Source organism: Anopheles coustani, chromosome X (assembly GCF_943734705.1).
Source record: "Anopheles coustani chromosome X, idAnoCousDA_361_x.2, whole genome shotgun sequence".
NCBI classification, from domain to species: Eukaryota; Metazoa; Arthropoda; class Insecta; order Diptera; family Culicidae; genus Anopheles; species Anopheles coustani.
Window position 1 is genome coordinate 15,726,670 of NC_071290.1, and position 20,348 is coordinate 15,747,017.

Sequence of the window (20,348 nt, forward strand, 5' to 3'; positions counted from 1 at the left end):
GGGATATACTTTTTTATAGAAATGTTAAAAGATGAACAATTTTGATAAAAAAACAACAAAACAAATTGCTGTTGTGAAATTTTTTTCAAAGAGCAGTACCATTTTGGAACTCCTAAAACCCATATATGACTTGTAACAATATGACATTTTTAGGAATGTTTACCTGGAAAGGAACTTCCAATTTAGGAAGTATCCGGTATTTGAAGTTGTTCCTCTCTTTATACATTTTTTAAATGTTTTGTTCGTCATACTTTTCTTGCGTCGTAATACATATTTTTAAATTACATACAAAATAAATAAGTTATTTGAATGTCAGAATGTGGTCCGTTAGATTTAATGCAAAAACATAATAATCGAGCAAAATGATGTCCATTCATTATCTCATGAAGCCCCACCAGAAACCACTTGTTTTTGTAAAATACAATCGAAAACAGTGCGAAAGCTTTGCTTTGGTGACCGGGCAACTCCTCCGGATTAGGCCACACTGTGCGTGTTGAGTGAAGGTAGAATGGTTTCCCCGGTTGGGGGCACAGATTTTGGAGGCTCTCCCTCTAAACGCCGCGACCAGCTTGCTGAGGAGTAAGGAATGGTGTAGAGGGTTGGAAAAGAAGATGTGATGCCAGCAAATTACCGTTTCGCTTAGCGCTTCTTTTAGCGCTATATGGCACCGGTGCTTCCTCTTCCCCCCCCCCCCGGCCCGGGAAGAGGTTTGAGCTAACGGGGCAACGCAGTTAATCAGTTCTTAGTTTGCACCTTCCCTCGATAGAGCGCGTTTTGGGGTTGTTTTTTTTTTTGGAGTTGCTGCTGCTTCCTCTCCAACACTCTTTCTGCCGGCCGGCCGGTGGTCGTCATTATCGCGGTATGCTTTTTAACCCATTCTTCGCCGATAAGCGCACGTATGGGGGGGGGGGCCTGGAAGGACGTACGGGCGGGGAAGAGTCGGTGCGAGTTAAAATACCGGTTGGTCAAAACCGAAATTGACCAACCGTTGCAGCGCCCTTTTGAACGGGGTCTTGCTTAGTTTGCTAAGTTTATTATCAAAAGCTGCGTGGTTGCAACAACATCGTCGTCGTCGTCGTGTACGAAACGGAACATCTCTCTGCTCACCCCAAGATACGGTTGGGGGGAGATCATGCCAAAAGATCTACGCGTCTTACGTGTGCGCGGAATGACGTGGCCAAATCCTGCGGCCCGAAATGAAGGGCATATGTAGACGCCTCCCGACCCTATCTCCGATGTGGATCGCGTAACATCTTTCCGCCCGATGCGCAACGTTGGTTTGACAGAGGACAAATTATCACGTCCACCACACAGCTCCAACGTATTTCGACGGCCCGACGACGATCTATGCTAGTTTTTACCCCCTTAACAGCGGCGCACGATTTTCGTTTGGAAAAACGAACACCAAACAACTCCCCTTTGAACGGTTAGAAAATAAATACATGGAGGGTTTTTTTGTGAATGTGAATGATGGAATTACCTATTACTTTACAGTCAGGTGGTTTCAGCATAATGAACCCTGCGGAACCCGTTACCTAGAATGTTTCAACTCATTCGTAACCTTCTTCTTTGCCCGACCCCAAAACAGATACTGCAGCAGCGGCTGGAACAGGCCACCCGGTCCCGGCTCTTCCTGAGTGAAAAGTTTGAAAAGTCGAAAGAAGATCTGGACGACCTAAGGTTTCAGGTGAGTGGAGTTAGAGTGGCGTTGGGAGTGAACGCGGGGTGAACCGGGCTAACTCTGCCGTGTCTGCTTCCTATTTAGCTGATGGAAAAATCGATCGAACTCGAGGGCACCAAGGCGCAGCTGCGGGTAATTGAATCGAAATCAACGAGCGGCGGTAAATCGGCGCCCCCGTCGGCCGAGACTAGTCCCGAGCATCATCATACGGCGGCCGGGCGAGGTGCCACGGGCCAGCAACAGCAGCACCACCACAACGCTGGTCACTTGATGCAGCACCATCAGCTGCACCATCACCACCAGCACCATCATCATCACCATCAGCATCATGCGAACGTGGTGTCGTCGGTGACCGTCAACAGTCAGCTCGCGATGCGTCTGCCCTCGTCGCAGGTGTCGACGCCGTCGATGAAGGCGATGACGCCGGTCGCCATGGACGATATGATCGCGCTGCACCACAGTAGCAGCACCGAATCGGCGCAGGACCAGGCGGAGCGGGACATCAGCATCGGCGGGAATCGGTTGCATCAACAGCAGAATCTGCAGCAGCAGCAGCAGCAAACGCAGCACCAAGCACCGGAAACGCCACGGCGACGTCCTTCGAAAATACCACTCCCCGGCACGAAAGGATCGGCGGCTCCAAAGCCACCGAGTGGGCGAAACTTCTCCGCAACGCCCACCCCCACGACACCGACGGGTCCGTCAGCGATGCAAAGGCCACTAGGAGGGGGCGGCTCATCCGGGCCGTCGTCGAACCGCAGCCTCACGAAGAGCACCGGCAGCCTGTACGTGCGATCCGTCGATGCCGGCTCGTTCGGTGCCGCCGGACAGCATCCGCATGCGGGCGCGGGCGCGACCACGGGTGCTGGCAGTAGCTGGCGAAACAGCAGCAGCAGCAGCAGCAACAACAGCAAGGAGACGCCGTCGCTGGAGAAATCGCGCTCCTCATCGATACCGATCTCCTCGTCGTCGGCGCCCAAGCTCGTTGGCGGTACAGGCCAACCGCCGCCGGTTTCGCCGCCCCACCGGCCAGCGCCTACGATGATGACGCTACCGCCACCCCCGATTCCGCCCACCGCCTACGGTGGTGTGATCAGCTCGTCCCCGTTGCCGCGCCCCAAGCGCGACACCCTCACGACCAAGGTGAAGAACTGTGATAGCCTATCCCGCAAGCAGTCCTTGCGAAAGGACGCACCCAGCACCAACACCAACGCCACCAGCATTGGCAGCGGTCAGTCGACTACCTCCGCGGCACCGCCGGCACCGGCGATACGCGAGCGCAAACCGAGTGCCGGCGGCGGCGGGGGCGTTCTCCGGCACGCCTCGAGCACCTCGCTCGGCTCCGCGGACACGCCGTCGTCGGCGACGGGGGGCACCAACGTAAGCTCAGCCACCAGCAACACCACCACCACACCCAGCGACAACGGCAAGGTACGCAACACTCGATCGTCCTTTTGGAACTGGCTGAAAATCTAAAGGGTTTCGTCGCGGAAAAAGCGTTCTTCCATCCGGCGAGGCAGAGCAGACACAGACGGCGGCTGAAACCATATTCACCATTCACCATTACCACCACCAACACTACCACCATCGATAAAAAAACAAACATTCAACCCAACCACTATTATGTATCCTCCTACCCATCCCTCCACCCACTTGCCTCCTCCGTGCCTGGGACGCCACGGCGGGGTGGGGAGGGCCCTATAGACGGCAACATACTATACACATAGGCCTTACAGTCTCGAGAAGCGATGACGCAGGATGACCGCAGTCAGCCAGGCAGCCAGGCAGCTTACCTCCCTTACTCTTACCTTCTTCTTGTGCCCAAAACTCGACACAATCCACTCTCCTACGCTTGTACGCTCTACTTCCCCGATCATCGATCAAGGACTTGTTTCCACTGAACTCTCTATCCAACAATTATTGGATTAGAAGCACTAGAACTTTGCGGTTCTGCTGCGGTCGAACAACTGGCTTTTCCAGTTTTTTTTCTTGACTTTCGGTAATGAGGGTAAAAACTCAAGTCGGTTCTCCCATTTAATTTTAATTTCGTCAACATAAAGACCGATTGGACTCGAGCGGTAACAAACAAACTGTTTTCCCCACCGTAAGGGGAAACGTTGTTCCATGTGCAATAGTTTTTGTTTTTCCAAAGAGGAAACTTCTATCTACTTTGCTTGAATTCATAACGTTTATGTTTTACCAATGTTGCTATCTTTTTTCTATACACTTTACTAGTTGTGTTAGAGTTACTTTTTGCAATATAGATTAAGAGCGAAAAAGCAAGTACTACATTGATTACCGTTTGCCTTGTGTTGACACACCCTAAGCCTTTCGAAAGTTCACCCTACCACACAAACCGGAATACCAAGTGGTGCCCGTGGCCGGCGTTCAGAACCGCTCACCTTCTTCTTTTGCACTTAGAAACATTGAAACAGATAAGGGGGGGATAGTGGCGCATTTGCTTTTACCAGCCATCAGTACCGACCGAAATCCTGCACGTTACTGTTATCCTCTTAATGTATGCGTGTGTGTGTGTGTGTGCGCGAGCGTATGTGTGTGTGTGTAACAAAATACGTTGTATTACTCACTCTCAAACCCTCCACAAAAGCCTTCTCGTGCTCGCTCCTTTAATCGAACGAAGTTCTCTGTATCAATTTCTTTGTATCCCTCACTTTTTTCGATGGAATGCGACACTGTTTGTGTGTGTGTATGTGTGTGGGTGTTAGGTCAAGCTTTTCGACCGATGATTAGGTATCCTTAAGACGCAACCCCGCGCGGGCAAAGGAAACTAGCAAGTGACTTACTACAGGGCGTGCGTGTAGGGGCGATCCTTGGTCTGTTGTCGTGCCGCTCTGGAATTTGTTGTTTGTTCGTTGTACTGTTTTCAAAGTGTCAGCTGATGGTCGGTTGGTTGACTACTCTCGATGCTGATGAAAATTAAAAAAAAAACTATGTGCGCACTGCAAGCTTACACGACAACGCTCGTTTCGGCGGGCTATCGCAAAACCGATGCAGAAAATTGGGCTCGCGAAGCGAAGATTTTGCGCCGTGGACACGAATTGGAAAACAATCGGAGAGAAAGGGGAAGGAGGGAGCGATGTTCGTTCGATGTAAAGCATTAACCTTCGGACCCCTTCCCAACCCCGCTGCCAGTGTGGAAACTATGTTCCCTCACCTTTGCAATGATAAAGATTACAACAACAACAACAGAAAAAGCTGATGTTTTGTATCTCAAAAGTAAAAAAAAAACGAGAAAAAAAACAAGGAAAAAACAACAGATGAGCCTTCGGGGTTGTGCTTCGCCGGTGTTACGAATCTACCAATGATACACCTCGCTGACCACGTTGATCATCGATGCGAACATACGAAAATACAATTTAAGTGCCTCCAGAGTGAACATCGGGCGGACAAAAAACACCGAGTTACAACGATCAGCGTGGATACAACAATGGCGGCCGCCCGCCCCGCCCGAAATATGTTGCGTAAAAAAACCTCGGCCAAGCTCGAAGCTGCCTGCCAATCGATGTCGAAAGTGGTTCAACAATCACTTGCCACACCTCACTCTGCGAAGAGAGGAGCGAAAAAAAAGGCAAACACCCCAATTAGACGACTATGAGCCGGAAATGAGTGAGAAATGAAAACGCTAAGCCAACTCGAGAGGACGGATGACGGGATGACGTTCCGCGCAGGATTTAACTGTGGCCCATGGATGCAGGAGGCGAAGGCTGCCGCTGCCGCCGCCGCCGCCGCCGCCGCTACTACTATTGTCATTTGCTCTACTACTACTACTACTACTACTACTACTTCTCGTACTACTACTACCAACACTACCTACCACTACTACTACCAGTGCTACTACCACAACCACCAACTGCTACTCTAGCGCGCGGGGTACATACCTGTTTCTTCTCGTTTCGTAAGTCCTGTGATTTTGTTTCTGTTTTTTTTTTTTCTTTTAAATTAACGTTTTGCGTTCCGTTTGTGTTCTCCTTTACTTTCTTTGTAATTCTTCTTCTGTTTATCTTTCTGGTGTCTCTAATTTTCCATACACATATTCCACTCTGCGGAGTCACGTGCAAAACAGAATTTAAGTAACACCCCTTAGAATAATTAGGTTCAATTGGCTAATCATTAGGCTTTAATTGTGTATCATTTTACATTTGCAAAATCATCATCTCTTCCAAACCACATGCTACCATCTCTCCCCATCTCATTTCTTTCTCTTCTTCTCCATCGTTGTGCCACTAATTTCTAGCTTCACTTGTTCACTACATTTTTACACACCCGTCGGGTTGTATCTCCTGTGAGGTAGTCTTTTCTTTGATGGTACATTTCTTCTTCTTTCATTTTCACTGCATCCATCATTTGGTTCCCTCTTTTTGTTGGCTTTCGTAGTGCCTTCGGTATCGTGCATGCAACCAACGTAGTGTATATGCCATTGTTGCCATTGGTTCTCTTATTTACACCGAACATACCACGCGTCCATTACATGTTTATCGCTACAGCAACCGCGCCGAGCTCACTTTCATCGCCGCATTTTTGTGTCTGCAGTTTTGTAACGTTTCACCGTTGCTTCCGGGGAGCCATTCCATTCCTTCCCTCGATTGCTTTTCCCTTCCTGGCTTCCCTTCCACACAGCATCAGGCTCTCGGCATCAAAAATAAGTCGCAGCGCTTTCCAACTGTAATTTAGTGCCAATCCGATTCGATGTGCATCATACACAGCATTAACGATGAAAAACTTAAATTACATCTACAACAGGTCATTATTCTTGACTCACTTCATCGAAATACCATAAAAGTCACCTATGAACGGTTTTACTTGAGATAGATTCGTTCCTTTGTAAGCGCGGGTTTTACTTGTATGTCTTGTAATCATATTCACCACGTATATCCCAACTTGCCCGTCTAGTTTTTCTTTACGTGAAGGATGTTCCTTAAACATTAAATCGTGCCTTGTATCTTTAGTTTCCCTCGTTCTCTAGTCTCCCCCATTTCCTAAATTTTTTTTCTGTATCTCGCCCTCTATCGCCCTCCCGTCTATCATAGTCCAATCCTAACGTTCAGTTGTGGCTTAGTTTTACAGATCATGCGTAAGAGTAGATGTTTGTGTGTGCCTGCGTGTTGGTGTTTGTGTATGCACGTGTGTGTATGTGTGTGTGTCTGTATGTGTGCTTCTAATTGGCAACATTTTCACCACAAATATCTATTTTCATTTGTTCACCTCAATTATTTATTTCCGTTCCAAACTGTTTCCTTCGCATTTCATTGTTTCATCCAATTAACAACGTCCTGCGTGTCCTGTTCATTTGATCAGTCCTGTCATTTTCATTTTCTTCCATGTTGTTTGGTTTCTGGCCTTAAGTTTCGTATGCTTATTCTTTCCGGTTTAGTTTGTTTTTACTTCCCTTTAGTTTCTTTAATGTTTCCCTAATCGTTTGGTGTATCTGCGGGATTCGGTTGTAGTTTGAGTTTGTGCTAAGGTTTTTTGGCGTTATTTTCTCGTACTGCGTGTTTACCCGCCGCCCCCCCCCCCCCCCCCCCCCCCCCCAAAACGCGAGATTGCGATTACACGCTGTCTTATCATCTATCCCGTTTTTTTCTTGCTGTACTGCGCGCTAGGCCTGTTGAGGACCTGAAATGGTGTTGATGTTCGAAAACGTGGCGGGTTATCACCAGAGGGTCACAAATTGGTTAGAAGAATTCTTTTACCTCGACTGGAAGCTTGTTATTCGATCACTTTTTCCAAAAAACAAACGTAACACATGCTAGTCTTACATTAAGTAAGACCGTTGAGCTACCGAGGGTAAAATCGGGCGCGAAGGACACGGAAAGCGGAAAGTAGGTGGATTGAGAAGGGTTGAGTACTGCTGGTACTGTATGGCTGCTTGGTTGAATGCAACCACTTCCGGCTGCCTCGTTTGCACGAATCCTTGAAAGGTTGAGGCTTTTTTCAAAGCTATCAATCGAAGTGTTTTGCTTCATTTACTGTACTGTTTCTCTTGTTTACTCAATCAAACTGCTCACACAACAGCTTTGTTTTAACAAGGGCAGGAGGCTTTATCCGTTTTTTATTGTTACTGGTTGTAAAAGTAAAATGTATGCATGCTGAAAAACAGCCCATATAGTCACAAACAATGCACAAAAACAGAGCGAGGAAGTTGGTTGTTCAAACGATAGCTAATTATTCATCTTCACGTAAGAACATTGGTTCACAATAAGGCACGCGCATCTTAAGAACATTGCATGCTCAAGAACAATGCTGTGTCGGACCATCATCGGGAAGTTCCGAAGTTCAAGCTCTAAATTACAACGTTCCATTTTAATCGCACTGTTACAATGTTTAGTGTAAGAAGAGTAACCTATCTGTTCGGGGTATCTTTAGCGTAGCGCTATAAGCTAATCAGCTGTAGGTATTCAGTCATCCACTGTTTAGACGTTTAGTACAAACGCTCCACACGCATTTATCCATCCAACGTAGCATATTACCCGTCACTAATATGTTCACATAAATTTAAACACACATGTTAGCCCCTCTTTCCACACCCTCACCCTCTCTCTGATGCCTGTCGCTGCACCATCCCTATCTGCACCACCGTTATCCTCTGCTCCATTCGCTTTTTGCGCGCACCTCACTCTGTTACTACTAGTTCTGTTTTGCTTTGGACGGAGAGGAGGGAGGACGTGGTCCAGAAAAATGGTTCCGGTTTTTCTGTGTTTCCTTGTGAAAAATTGAAAATGTGAAAATTATCACTTCTTTCGGCTCCCTAAACGAGGTAAACATGACCAACAAAACAAAAACAAAAACAAAGGGTTGCACATGGATGCTGGGTGAAAGGAAAACAGAACAACTAACCATACTTGACATTGTTTTGCGGTGCCATTTTCGGTTCAGGAAGGGATGGTGTATATGTATGTAACGAAAAATTATTCAGACACACTCGCACTCATCACCTTTTTTTTCTCTAAATGATAGAAACCAAAGCGGAACAAATCTTTCCTTCAACCAACCCATAACCAAGACGATTGTGTCGTGACTTTCGCGATTACTTATCTTGTTTTTCTCACTCTTTTCTCTTTCTCTCCGTGTCTCTCTCTCTCTCTCTCTCTTTCTTCCCCGTTTGTCTGTTTCTCTTATTTCTGTTTGTTTTCCTGTTACAACTTTAATCTGTACGGCTCGGTGCAATGATGGTCTCTTCAACGCATTGTGTGTTTCTCGATTGGTTGCGACCATCAACAGGCCCGGAGAAGTAACACGTTCCGGCTGGCAAAATCGACGCTGACGCCCCTGCTGCTGGCTACCGGACCGCCCGGGCCCGGCTTCATCGTAGCGTCCCCGTTGCCCGGCATTGGAGTGACCGGCACGAAACCGTCGGGATCGGTGGAAGCCGCCACCGCCGCCATGTCTCACCGAGGTAATGGAGGATCGGCACGCACGAGATCGAAAACGTCGACCGGTGGGACGACGGCCGGTGCGCCGCCTGCCGTTGTCCGTGCCTCTTTTTCTACCCCTTCCATGGCGAGCGTGCTGCGTGACGAAGACGCCGGTGGCACGCCCGGCCAAAGAGTCGCCCGGAACCTGATCGGCGAATATCTCGCTGCGAAGAAGACCAAGTGTGACTTTCAGCAGCAGCAGCAGCATCAGATGTCAATACCACCACCAATTTTTCACGTCCATCAACTGACTTCTTCTCGGCATATCAATCAACAGCACCAGCAGCGAGAAATGGAGGAGTTGGCGTACAAACATCCGATCCTGTTGAAAGCCGACGAGGACGAAGAGGATGAAGAGGTGGCGCTGGGTGGCGCAAGTCGTCCGCTCGACAGTGAAGACGATTCGTCGATCGAACTGGTGCTGCAGGATGATTCGAGGGACGATCAACAACACTCGAATATGTTGAGCTATGGCAGCAAAAATGGCGACGAGGACGACACGAGTGCGGCGAACGAATCGCTGATCGTGCCGCGGCCAAAGATGATAGCATTCCACTCGCTCAAGGGTACGAAGGAGGGCCAGCGGCGGCCCGGATCGCCGACGATCGTCACCACGACGAGTACCACCACCTGCCGGCTGGTCGGAAAGGTGAACCCGAACATCCTGAAGACTTGGGAGCAGCTGAGCGGGCAGCAAGCGCACAACTCGTGCGTGCACCAGCAGCAACGCTCCGCCTCGACTGGCCGATTGCTTCTGCTGGCGGAAGCCGCCGGCGTGGGCACCACCGGAACCGTCCGTCAACCACTACGACGTACGGCGGCGGCGGCTAGCTCGAGCGGGTGTCTTTACTTCGACACCGAAACCGAGCACCACGACGACGACGACGACGACCAAGGCGATGATGGTGAGAGTGCGGACGAGCGGCAGAGCTGCCTGCTTTACTGTCCCCAGCAGCGCGCCTACCCCCACGACGAGGGCGAGCGTGAAGAGGAGGACGTGATGATCGAGTTCAAGGTGAACAAGCTGCAGCATCATCCGGCGGCGGCGACGACCGTTTCGGACAGCAGGACCACCTCCTCTGGACCTCCTCCCGTCGGTAGCACCTCCTCTGAAGGGGTCGATTTCTACGACAGCATCGACGCGGACAGCACGCCACTACCACCGGGCACTTACACAGCCGGGATGCTTCTCGCCGATAATGATAGGCCGCCGGAAAACAGCTACACCGATCTGCCCAGCGTCGCTGGCGGCGAGGGTCTAGCCGAGTTCACCTCGATCGATCGCAAGCGGCTTTGGTCGATCGAAATCAGCGAACAGTGACGTAAAACCCCCGGGAGCAGTAGTCGTTGCTCTTATCAGTATTTTAAAACCATTCTCGGAGCCGCCACACACACCTACCTCGGTGTTGTAGCGTCGGTGCATTATTTAATCTTCTTTTTTGTTTTTCTTTTAAACTACAAACCGTTGCATGCATTCCGTACTTTTGTGAGTCGAGCACAGGGCAAAGGCGAGAAGACTTGGATGCAGGAGTGTTGGTGAAGCTAGTGCAGATCTGCATTGTTGTGAGATAGAACCGTTGATTACTTGATAAAAGAGCGGGAGTTTTATAAAAATAACAAATTTTTACTATCAAGCTCTCTGCCTCATGCTAAACATGGTCGTTTGTACGCATGCAATCGAAAATCAACCTTTCGCGGGGCATCAGTTCGATCGAGAAAGGGAAAGGATCATGGCACCCACGCAAGAAAAGGATAACAGTTCCGGTGGTTTTTCGTCCGTACGCTTGTGGTTCCCCAGGAGGGAATATAGAGAAAAACCTTCCCACCCATCTAGTCATCGCGCAGTGAAAGTAAACGTGGCCGTCGGTGGGGAACGAAGCTTACATATATCCTTCGAAATAGCAGCTAGCGCAGCTCTCGGTTCGAGATAGGTAGGCTTTTCGCTGCGAGATCATAACCCGCTTGACACCTATCCATTTTCTTTTTCTTCTAGAAGGTGTTGTTTCTTGTAGAGAGAGAGCATTGTGGTGGTTCGCCTCACCGGTGGTTTGCAGGCGAAATGCAAAGCACACGGGTTTGATGCGCCATTTTTTCCGCCGCGTGCTTAAGCAAGCAGGACGAGCATACGACGAGCGAAGAAGAGTTCATTGCCAGCTGCCCGAAAACATTCAAAATTGAACTAGTGGAAGAACCCCCGGACCAGTGTTTGACTGACCGATTGTTTCAACTCGCGATTTCTTCAAACCATAGCAAGTTTGTTTATTGGTTTCTTTAAGTTTCGCCGACCCAAGAATGAGGATCGATCCACATTTTATACATTCCTGCCTTGGTACCCAAAACATGTGGTACGATCCACTGGTCGGCAGCTGTTTGTTTCAGTTTTACCTGGCAATACTATGTACCAACGATTCCGTTGTCTTGAGCTATTAACTATCTGCACTTCACGAGGAATCTTTGCAAGATCAGCACTGGCATTAACAACTTTGGTTGTTTGACATATAGAAAAGGCAAATATTTCCTTCACACTTATTCCCGCGCCCAAAGCATTTGAAATGGAGTTTTCTTGTGAGCATGACCGCATGCTATGAATGCTCTCCTGTCCAAGGATGTGGATTGAAAACTACTGGGTTTTATTTCCATTCTTCAGCATGCCGCACGAGCCAAAGCATTATGTAGATGCAACAGCAAGAACAATTTACAATCGGCACGATGCAGTACGCAAGTAGCTTAGGTGAAATGGATGTGCGTTGCAAAACTTAGCAGATACTTAGTAGAACAGATAAAGATCATGGTTGTGGGGTGTTTTTGTGGGCGTGTGCGTGCGTGTTTAGGGTTGCGTTATCGCGGGATGAGGCTGTAACTTGTCCCCTTCTCTTCTTTTCTTACTGCAAGTGGTGTAAGGATTACATTTTAAGATTTTGACGAATACAAAATGTAGCAACAAAATGGAAACAAACAGAAAAAAAACAAACCAGGGATAAATATTGTAAATAACTTAGGCGGTGGCCAGGATACATTTTACGAACACATTTTAGCGTGAGGCAGAGGTATGTGTGCCGAACCGTGGCAAATTCAAACATATTCCAAACGATACTGACCCACTATTCTCATATGAATCAACTAAATCAAGTCAAACCCGGTGGAGAGAGCACGGAGAGAAGCGCATCCTTCTATTGTACGTTCGGCGCAGGGAAGGTGGGAAACGGACAGGACAGGAGTGTATGTTTGTACGTCGTCGGGTTGGGTGGTGCCGGAAGTGCGGAGATCTATCGATCTGCCGTGCTCTCGATGTAGGTTTATTGCGTGTTTTGTTTTGTTTTCCTTTCACTTCAGTAAAACGGTTTTTCTTGATTTGTTTGTGTCAGCTCTCGAACTAACGGGTACAATTAAGTATTTTTTTTTACATTATATAATAATTAATATTAACGTTCTTATTTGTGATCTACATTTTCCAACAATTATTATGTATATTTTGTTACTTAGAAGATAGGCGAAACTCTGCAACACCTTCGACAACACTTTCGGCGTACTTTTGTGTGTTTCTCTTGTTGACTGGAACGGTGATTTTGATGTGATTTTCAGTTGTCTCTATGTTACGTTGTGAGGGTTTGTCTTAAAGGAAAAAAAATATCGCTGGCAGCAGAGCGTGGTTCCATTATCTTACCGCCGGTTTTATTTTCCCTTCCCTCCGTCTTCCCCTCTATGGCTCTCTCGCACTAGGTTGCATATTTTGATATCATATCTGTAAATAGGTTTTTCGCACGAGGATCAAGAAAAACAAAATATGTAAAGGAAAGCGTACAGGTTACGCTTTTTAAGGATATTACATACCGAACCGGGTTAAAAAGGGTAGAGCGGACGATTAGAAAACTCTTCAGGAGCGCGTTGATATTCGGGCCAACCCTCGCCTCATCCCAGCCCTTTTCCAGTCCACAGCTATTAATTAAGATGTGCAAAAACAACAACAACAACAAAAACGGTGCGAAAGGAAAGACGAATCGCGGAAATAACGAGGCTGAGTAGCCCGCACTGTAGTGGACAAGTAAAAGCTTCTGCATTCTAGGGAAAACGGTAAAACATAACAGAAAACTCATAACCCATCGCTGGATGGAAGAATAGGTTGCGGGATGATGGTGAAGGGGTAAATCAAACGAAATGAGTGAAACAAAGAAACGAAGAAGGTACCATCCGAGGCTTAACATTGATATAGCAGCAACTGTGCTAGCTTAGTTCCCGTCCCATTTGCCGGACTGGGGGACTAATACGAGGTGAACTTCATCTACTACTGATACCTACTACTATAACCGCTACTACTCTTAATACAGCTGCATGTAAAACTGCAACTAGAACTGCAACTACTACGAAACGTCGCCGACGACGGTAACTGGAAACGAATTGATGATGATCAGTAACCAAGATTATTATTATTATTATATTATTATTATTATTATTATGACCTATTACTGCTATTAATGCTACTGCGATTATTATTATTATTATTATAACTATCGTGACTAGAATTGTCATTATTATCAACATGATGATCATTATACTTATTATTAATATTAAAATTATTATGTGAATGATAAAAGAAACCTGTAATTTCAGCTAGGCGTATAGGAATTGGAGCGGAAAAGGGACGGGACGGTGGGGATAGTAGAAATGTAATAAAATTGGGACAAAACGTGTTGAAGATGCTAGTTATATATTTGAAATTTCAATTCAACGTTATGTATTTCAAAGAATAAAAAGATTTGAAATGAAATGAACACTGTGAACGTGAAGTTAGTCCGGTTTCACTTGGTGCGTGCGTTGGGTGAAATTATTTCACTCCTACCATAGGGATGAGAGAAGACGAACGATTGCATGGTAAATATTCGGCAGCAACAAACGAACGAAAATCGCACCTTCCAGAGCGTTATAATGAAAGAAACTTATTAATATTTACGATACACGTTAATTAGCAACAACCTAACCCTGTGTATGACGATTTCTTCAACGACGAGTGCATGGCGGATTCACAACGAAAGAACAAGGGCAAATACAAAACTCAACAGCAGATACGTTTAAATCATACAAACCAGCAGCCAATCGAATAAACCTTCCGTCGTGTGTAAAATTCCAGGAATAAAAGACAAAGTTTTTGAAAATGGAACGCTAATTCGATTTTATTGTTTTTGTTGTAATTCCTAACCTGCTCTCGATTATAATAATAAAAAAAAAACAATCTGAGTAACATACGTCTTCGAACGTACTTAAATTTGATTGAGACGCGCTAATGGAAAACTGTAATGCGCTGGTTCCATTTGTTGTAGAGTGCATACTGGTTTTCGAGGAAAACAAATTTAATAAAGTAATATATTCATATAGTCTAACGAATCGCAGCACTCTTCTGACAAAAAAAAAAAAATAAATCTAGTCACATGACCACATGATCCATCCATCTTTTCTAGGCGAATAATTCTAGGTACAGCCTTTGGTCATTAAAATAAGGAAAAAGTATTACTAACTCATGTGACTTTAAAAAAAAAAAAAATTAAAAACTTCTTTAGTTAGCCGTTTCATTCTCCGACGGCTGTGTTTCGGTGCCCCCCACTGACGGTGTTTCCACGACATGGCACGGCTGTGTGTCGATGTCTGTTTTGCCTTGGGCGAGCGTGGTCTTATTCAACGCATCTAGCAGTTGTCGGGCGGTTGGACGATCAGCTGGCAGGACCTCAGTACAGATGTGGAACAGCTCCACGAGCGGAAGATGCTCCTCGCCGATGTCAATGTGGCTGGGGATAGGCGGCCGAGTTCCCAGGACGGCATAGTTAAGGTACTGGCCGTCCTCGTAGTCTTCATCTTCCTCGTAGTCAGCCTCTTCCTGTGGAAATTCATCGTAGCCGTCGGAACCCACCTCCAATGTTTCGTACTCTGCTTCGTCTAAATCCTCGTCGAAATCCTCGTCTAAATCCTCGTCTGAATCCTCGTCGTCGGATTCGTCGCTACTGATGCAGATGATTTCCACTGCAGGTGCCTTTTTTTCGGGTATTAGCTCCTCGCCATTGCTGTCTAGTATCGGAATAAGCGTAGTCGGATTACCATCATCCGCGTTGCTGGACGTCGTTTCCGGCGAAACCACACTACCACTGGCCGCGATGGTTTCTTCACTCGTGGTCTCGAGCTTCTTCAGCACAGGTTCAGCACAGGTCTCTTCAGCGTTGCTGGACGTCGTATCCAGCGAAACCACACCATCAGTGGCCGCGATGGTTTCTTCACTCGTGGTCTCGAGCTTCTTCGCCTCATCGCCTTTGTTGGACGTCGAATCCAGCGAAATCACACCAGTGACCGCGATGGAGTCTACACCTGTGGTATTGAGCTTCTTCAGCATAGGTTCCTCATCAACATTACTGGACGTCGAAACCGCAGGAACAGTGGCCGGGATGGATTCTACACCCGCCGTCTTGATCTTCTTCTGCAAAGGTTCCTCATCATCGTCCGATAATACAACCTTGCACGGCTCTTCCGCTAACTCAATATCTTCATCTTCACCATAATCATTTGAATCTCCTTCCGGGAAATCTTCGTCGCTTTCTGCGCCCTCTTCATCGTCAGCTTCACCATCGGCGGACATGTCCAACCGACGTTTGGCAACACTTGCCGGGTGTGTAATTACCTCATCCATAATGCCCGCAAAGGTGTGTGGCGGTGTCAGTGTTAGCGTTTCATAAATTGTCAATCCAAAGGCGAAAATATCCGCCTTTACACTAATAAGCGCGGGATCATTTTTAAAAACTTCCGGCGCTGACCACAGCGTCGTCCCTATGTAGCGTGCGTTCGGAGCCTTTACGCGGTCCAGGTAGCCTTTGTTGTTTAACGGAACGCTTACGCCGAAGTCGCAAATCTTGGCATTTTCAAAATCCTTGTTAATCAGTATATTAAAGGACTTCAAGTCGCCGTGGAGGATGTGTGCGTCTTCATGGAGGTACACTAGCCCGCTTAGCACATCGATGGCCATTCTTTTGGCCTTATCGGCCTCCAACGGACCCGCGTTCTTTGCGTATCGTTTTTCCAGAATGTCCCCGAGCGATGAGTTGCAGTACTCTAGCGCAAGAAAACTAACGCCAACACCTATTGTATCATAGCCTCTGAAACCTACTATGTTAGGATGTTTAAGATTTCTGCAAAGTCAAACGAAACGAACGAAATTAGTTATCGAATTTATAAAAAATGCATAACAAAAAATTTTCGACAAAAGTTCGACACTCCTGGGTGGCAGCAGGCCGAACTGTCACATCGAAAATGAATAGGCCGAATGGCGTTCACATAAACACACCGTTCAAAGGATGCACAAAAAAAAAAGAAAAACAATCTTGCTTACTCCACTATATCTGCTTCCTCCGACAGACGCTTGTCAAACATGGCTCTATTACTCGGATCCCGTGCACTGAGCATCTTGATCGCCCACGGTGAGCGTTCCTCGGTGGTTAGATTGCGCTTCACAACATAAACTTGCACACCGGTGCCATAACCTAGCGTCTTCACTAACGGTGTTGGCGGCAATTCCATGACACTCGCCTCCAAGTCGCAGTTGGCTGGATTTTTCTCCGACGGCATCAACTCGACGCTCTTGTGCTTGTTAAGCATCTCCAGCATCGACAGCTTCCACGGTGTTTCATTTTTGTCCATCTTCCGATAACTCGTTCTTTATCGACGTTTATTCTAACTTTGTACGGCTAGTAGCTAGCAAGCTTGTAGCTCCGACGAAAAGGCTTGCCTGAGGCACCTACACTGGAATTTACTGTACTGAAATTGACGATTTGGCCCATAAGGCACGGACAAACCTAGCTAGGACACTTCCTTTCAGTTCGGCGTCTGGAGCGAAAGTGAACTGTTTGCCCGCGTGATTTCCTACAGGCTACCAACGGTTGCACATTGACAGTGTTGCCAAAACTAACACCGAACGAAACAACCCAAGCAACCCAAGTTTATGTTCATTACCAACAAGCGAGGGTTCATTCGCTCTTTTCAAATAAACGAATGAACGATCGATCTTGAGAATATCCCAAAAATGTGACCGAGGGGCTGAATGGATGGTGGGAAGTAGGAGATGATGAAGCTAATAATCTGGAGATGCGAATATGCGAATGTATGAAATAAATCAAAAATAGCTATGTAATGTCGTATGTCAAACTCGGACAAAGGATGTTGACAATAAACCGAATTACACAGTAGAACGTCTATTATTCGGATTGACTGGGAGTCGGATTATCCGGCAATTGAATTATCCATGGATCTGCCAGCTGTCAACCGCAAAATTGTGTTGAGCTTTTCCAGATTGGCAATAATTGTTGCTACTGCAACTTTCGGTAAAAGAGTAAATGAGGCCCCGGCCGCCATGTTTTCGATCGTGGCTACACCTCTTGTGGCCGTTTAAACTGAATGTATGCAATTGGTGATACATTAATTCGTTAAATTCAACCTACGAGTATTTGACCCGTAGTTTGTACCGTTAATTTCGGCTACGTAATCAACCTACAGGTGCGGTTTCATGCTGTCCATCATGAGTGCTATAGTTTACTTACTAATAACTTAACATGTAAAAGTATATTAACCCGCACTCAACCCCCACTGCGTGAGTAGTTTAAACCGTTATGTTCTTTTAAGCGAACCGTTAGCTATCAAATTTTCGAAAAGAATGCATGCGTCGCGCTTTGCATAGCTTCAGGCGCTTAATGTGAACCAGTAGGAAGAGGAAAATCTAGCCCGGGGCCTCATTTGCTCTTTTACCTAACTTTCAGTTCAAAAGGGTTTATTTAACAAATTTCAGTATTTTAAAATCAAACTATGTAGTTATTAATATATTCATGATCGGTAAACATTTTTCATTTTTCGTGTGTTGATATTCTAATTCAACTTAACTCTTTTACTATAAACATGTATCTGACATTTACTTGTATCGAGGCTCGATCATCCATGGAATTCGATTTTCCAAGGTGTGCCCAACTTGATTTGATGGCTTCATTTTTTGTCTTAGCTGGTGTCACTGCTCTGACGCATGTAAATTTAACGTACGTATAAAAGCAAATCCCTTAATTCTATCGAATCGTCGTATGCGTTGTTGTGGTTTTCCCCTAAAAAAGAAATAAATAAAACAATTAATAAGTCTCTCTTTGATAAAAAATATCTGGAATTGCAAATCTGAAAATATCGCATGCGTCGGTGCAGTAGCACTAGCTTAAACCTGTGGTCACAGCTTTCCGCAACCGCATGCGGTTGCGTTTTTGATCCGTCAAACGAGCACAGCTTTAAGCCAAAAATAATACTTTAACACGTTGACTGCAACGCTTATTTTGGTCATGTTTCCCTGAAGGCCAAACTTTTTCTTCATACAATATCGCTGGCTATCATTTTTGATAGCCATGGCCTGCTGGGAAGTGCACAGGTGCTCGAAGCGCACACACACAGCTCGGTGTGATATCCACCATGCTAGTATATTGCTGTATCAACGCTTACGCTGCGAGTCAACGGGCAGCGGTCGCCACACACGACCCTCTCTATTCAGAGTCCGATCCATACTGACTACCCTCTATCCGTGTAACCCGAAACCCAGGATGCCACATCCTCCCTTTGGCAAAAATAAAGCGTTACCTATTCCCACAATTCTCTACTCTCTACACACATGTTCAAGTACCGCTTCGATGGTCTTATTTTCCTACCGCTACGCCCTTCAAACCTCTTATTCTCTTTGAATGACTCTTCCTATCTTCCCTCGCATTACGGTCAAATTTGGCAACCTGGTCCCGATCCCTCAACTCCTCGTCTTGAGGACGTGCTGAATCAACATTAATATTAGGGAGCAGATTCCTCACTGCTCTACCAAACAATCAATTGTGCTGGAGGAATTTTCGTCACGTGATGCGGCCATGAGTTGTATGCAACCACATAGTCAGCCAAAACATCCTTCCAATTCTGTTTTTTTCAGCCTAGCTACGGTTACCCTTTGATTCGCATACCCTTTTAATACCTCTCGGAACCAAGCACGCAATGTACCAACCGGGGATCCCCATCGCTATTGGAATCGAACTGCGGAGGCATAGGGCACCCGGTGATCATCTGGTTGATTTCACCGGCAATCAGCACCAGCTTGATTTTCACCTTACTCACCAATACCAAACCGCTGTTCCGTGCCACCGGCCTAATATTCATGTTTCATCCTGTTTCTTTATTCGTGCATATGGGCTACCGTTTGCTCTTCAAGCAGTCTAAAACAAAAACAAACAAAACAAAACAAAACTCAACGCTTTTCTGCACTGGTCATGGGCCGAACCCGACTCAGTGACATTCGCGATCACCGCTCCGCTCTGTTGGTCATGGGCCGAACCCGACTCAACTTTCGTACCCTCTCTCTCACTGGCCATGGGCCGAACCCGACTCAGTGGTGCCTCCGATATTACCTCTCTGTTGGTCATGGGCCGAACCCGACTCAGCTTTCGTACTCTCTCTCACTGGCCATGGGCCGAACCCGACTCAGTGGTGTCTCCGATATTGTCTCTCTGTTGGTCATGGGCCGAACCCGACTCAACTGTCGCACTCTCTCTCACTGGCCATGGGCCGAACCCGACTCAGTGGTGCCTCCGATATTACCTCTCTGTTGGTCATGGGCCGAACCCGACTCAACTGTCGCACTCTCTCTCACTGGCCATGGGCCGAACCCGACTCAGTGGTGCCTCCGATATTACCTCTCTGTTGGTCATGGGCCGAACCCGACTCAACTGTCGCACTCTTGCTCACTGGCCATGGGCCGAACCTCACTCAGTGGTGTCTGCGAAAATGTTATCAAATGCCCCTTTGTTGGTCATGGGCCGATCCCGACTCAACTGTCTTCCCAAAAATACTGTCTTCACATACGCGTCCTCCTTTCTTCATCACTACCGGTTATCAATTTTCCACTTCGTTATCATGGCAGGATCGCCAATGTGATATCCACCATGCTAGTATATTGCTGTATCAACGCTTACGCTGCGAGTCAACGGGCAGCGGTCGCCACACACGACCCTCTCTATTCAGAGTCCGATCCATACTGACTACCCTCTATCCGTGTAACCCGAAACCCAGGATGCCACACTCGGCAATTGATATTTTTCTGGTTTTTTGCCTTTAACACCTTATTGTTTATTTCTATTGGCGTTATTATTAAATATATAGCGCCTCAAGATTTCTCCAATAAACGGCTTACGTATAAGCAGCGT

General features: G+C 46.8%; 3 protein-coding genes across 5 annotated transcripts in view; 2 read left to right on the forward strand and 1 right to left on the reverse strand.

The window, feature by feature from the left end:
* LOC131269649 (uncharacterized) overlaps window positions 1-12,632 on the forward strand; it is a 35,889-nt gene extending 23,257 nt beyond the window's left edge. For 2 of the 3 annotated variants that reach the window (XM_058272117.1, XM_058272116.1), the window contains exons 8-10: window positions 1,589-1,687; window positions 1,766-3,112; window positions 8,921-12,632. In XM_058272117.1, coding sequence (XP_058128100.1) covers window positions 1,589-1,687; window positions 1,766-3,112; window positions 8,921-10,435 — 2,961 coding nt within the window. In that variant the 3' untranslated portion in view covers window positions 10,436-12,632. The remainder of the gene's footprint in view (window positions 1-1,588; window positions 1,688-1,765; window positions 3,113-8,920) is intronic. The other variant, XR_009179013.1, reaches the window with a different exon arrangement.
* LOC131269654 (uncharacterized) overlaps window positions 1-20,348 on the forward strand; it is a 114,151-nt gene that overhangs the window by 83,630 nt on the left and 10,173 nt on the right. The gene's annotated exons all lie outside the window — the stretch shown is intronic.
* On the reverse strand, window positions 14,280-16,954 carry LOC131269656 (uncharacterized). The gene is made up of 2 exons (XM_058272130.1): window positions 16,478-16,954; window positions 14,280-16,277 (listed from the first exon to the last, which is right to left on the reverse strand). The coding sequence occupies exons 1-2, from the start codon at window positions 16,783-16,785 to the stop codon at window positions 14,663-14,665; spliced, it is 1,923 nt and encodes a 640-aa protein (XP_058128113.1). The 5' UTR covers window positions 16,786-16,954; the 3' UTR covers window positions 14,280-14,662.

What these genes read in the sequence shown, in the direction of transcription:
- LOC131269656 (XM_058272130.1), bottom strand. Translation starts at nt 16,785, where the DNA reads ATGGACAAAAATGAAACACCGTGGAAGCTGTCGATGCTGGAGATGCTT. An exon ending in GAGGAAGCAGATATAGTGGA is followed by an intron (nt 16,278 to 16,477) that starts GTAAGCAAGATT and finishes TTGACTTTGCAG; the next exon opens with AAATCTTAAACATCCTAACA.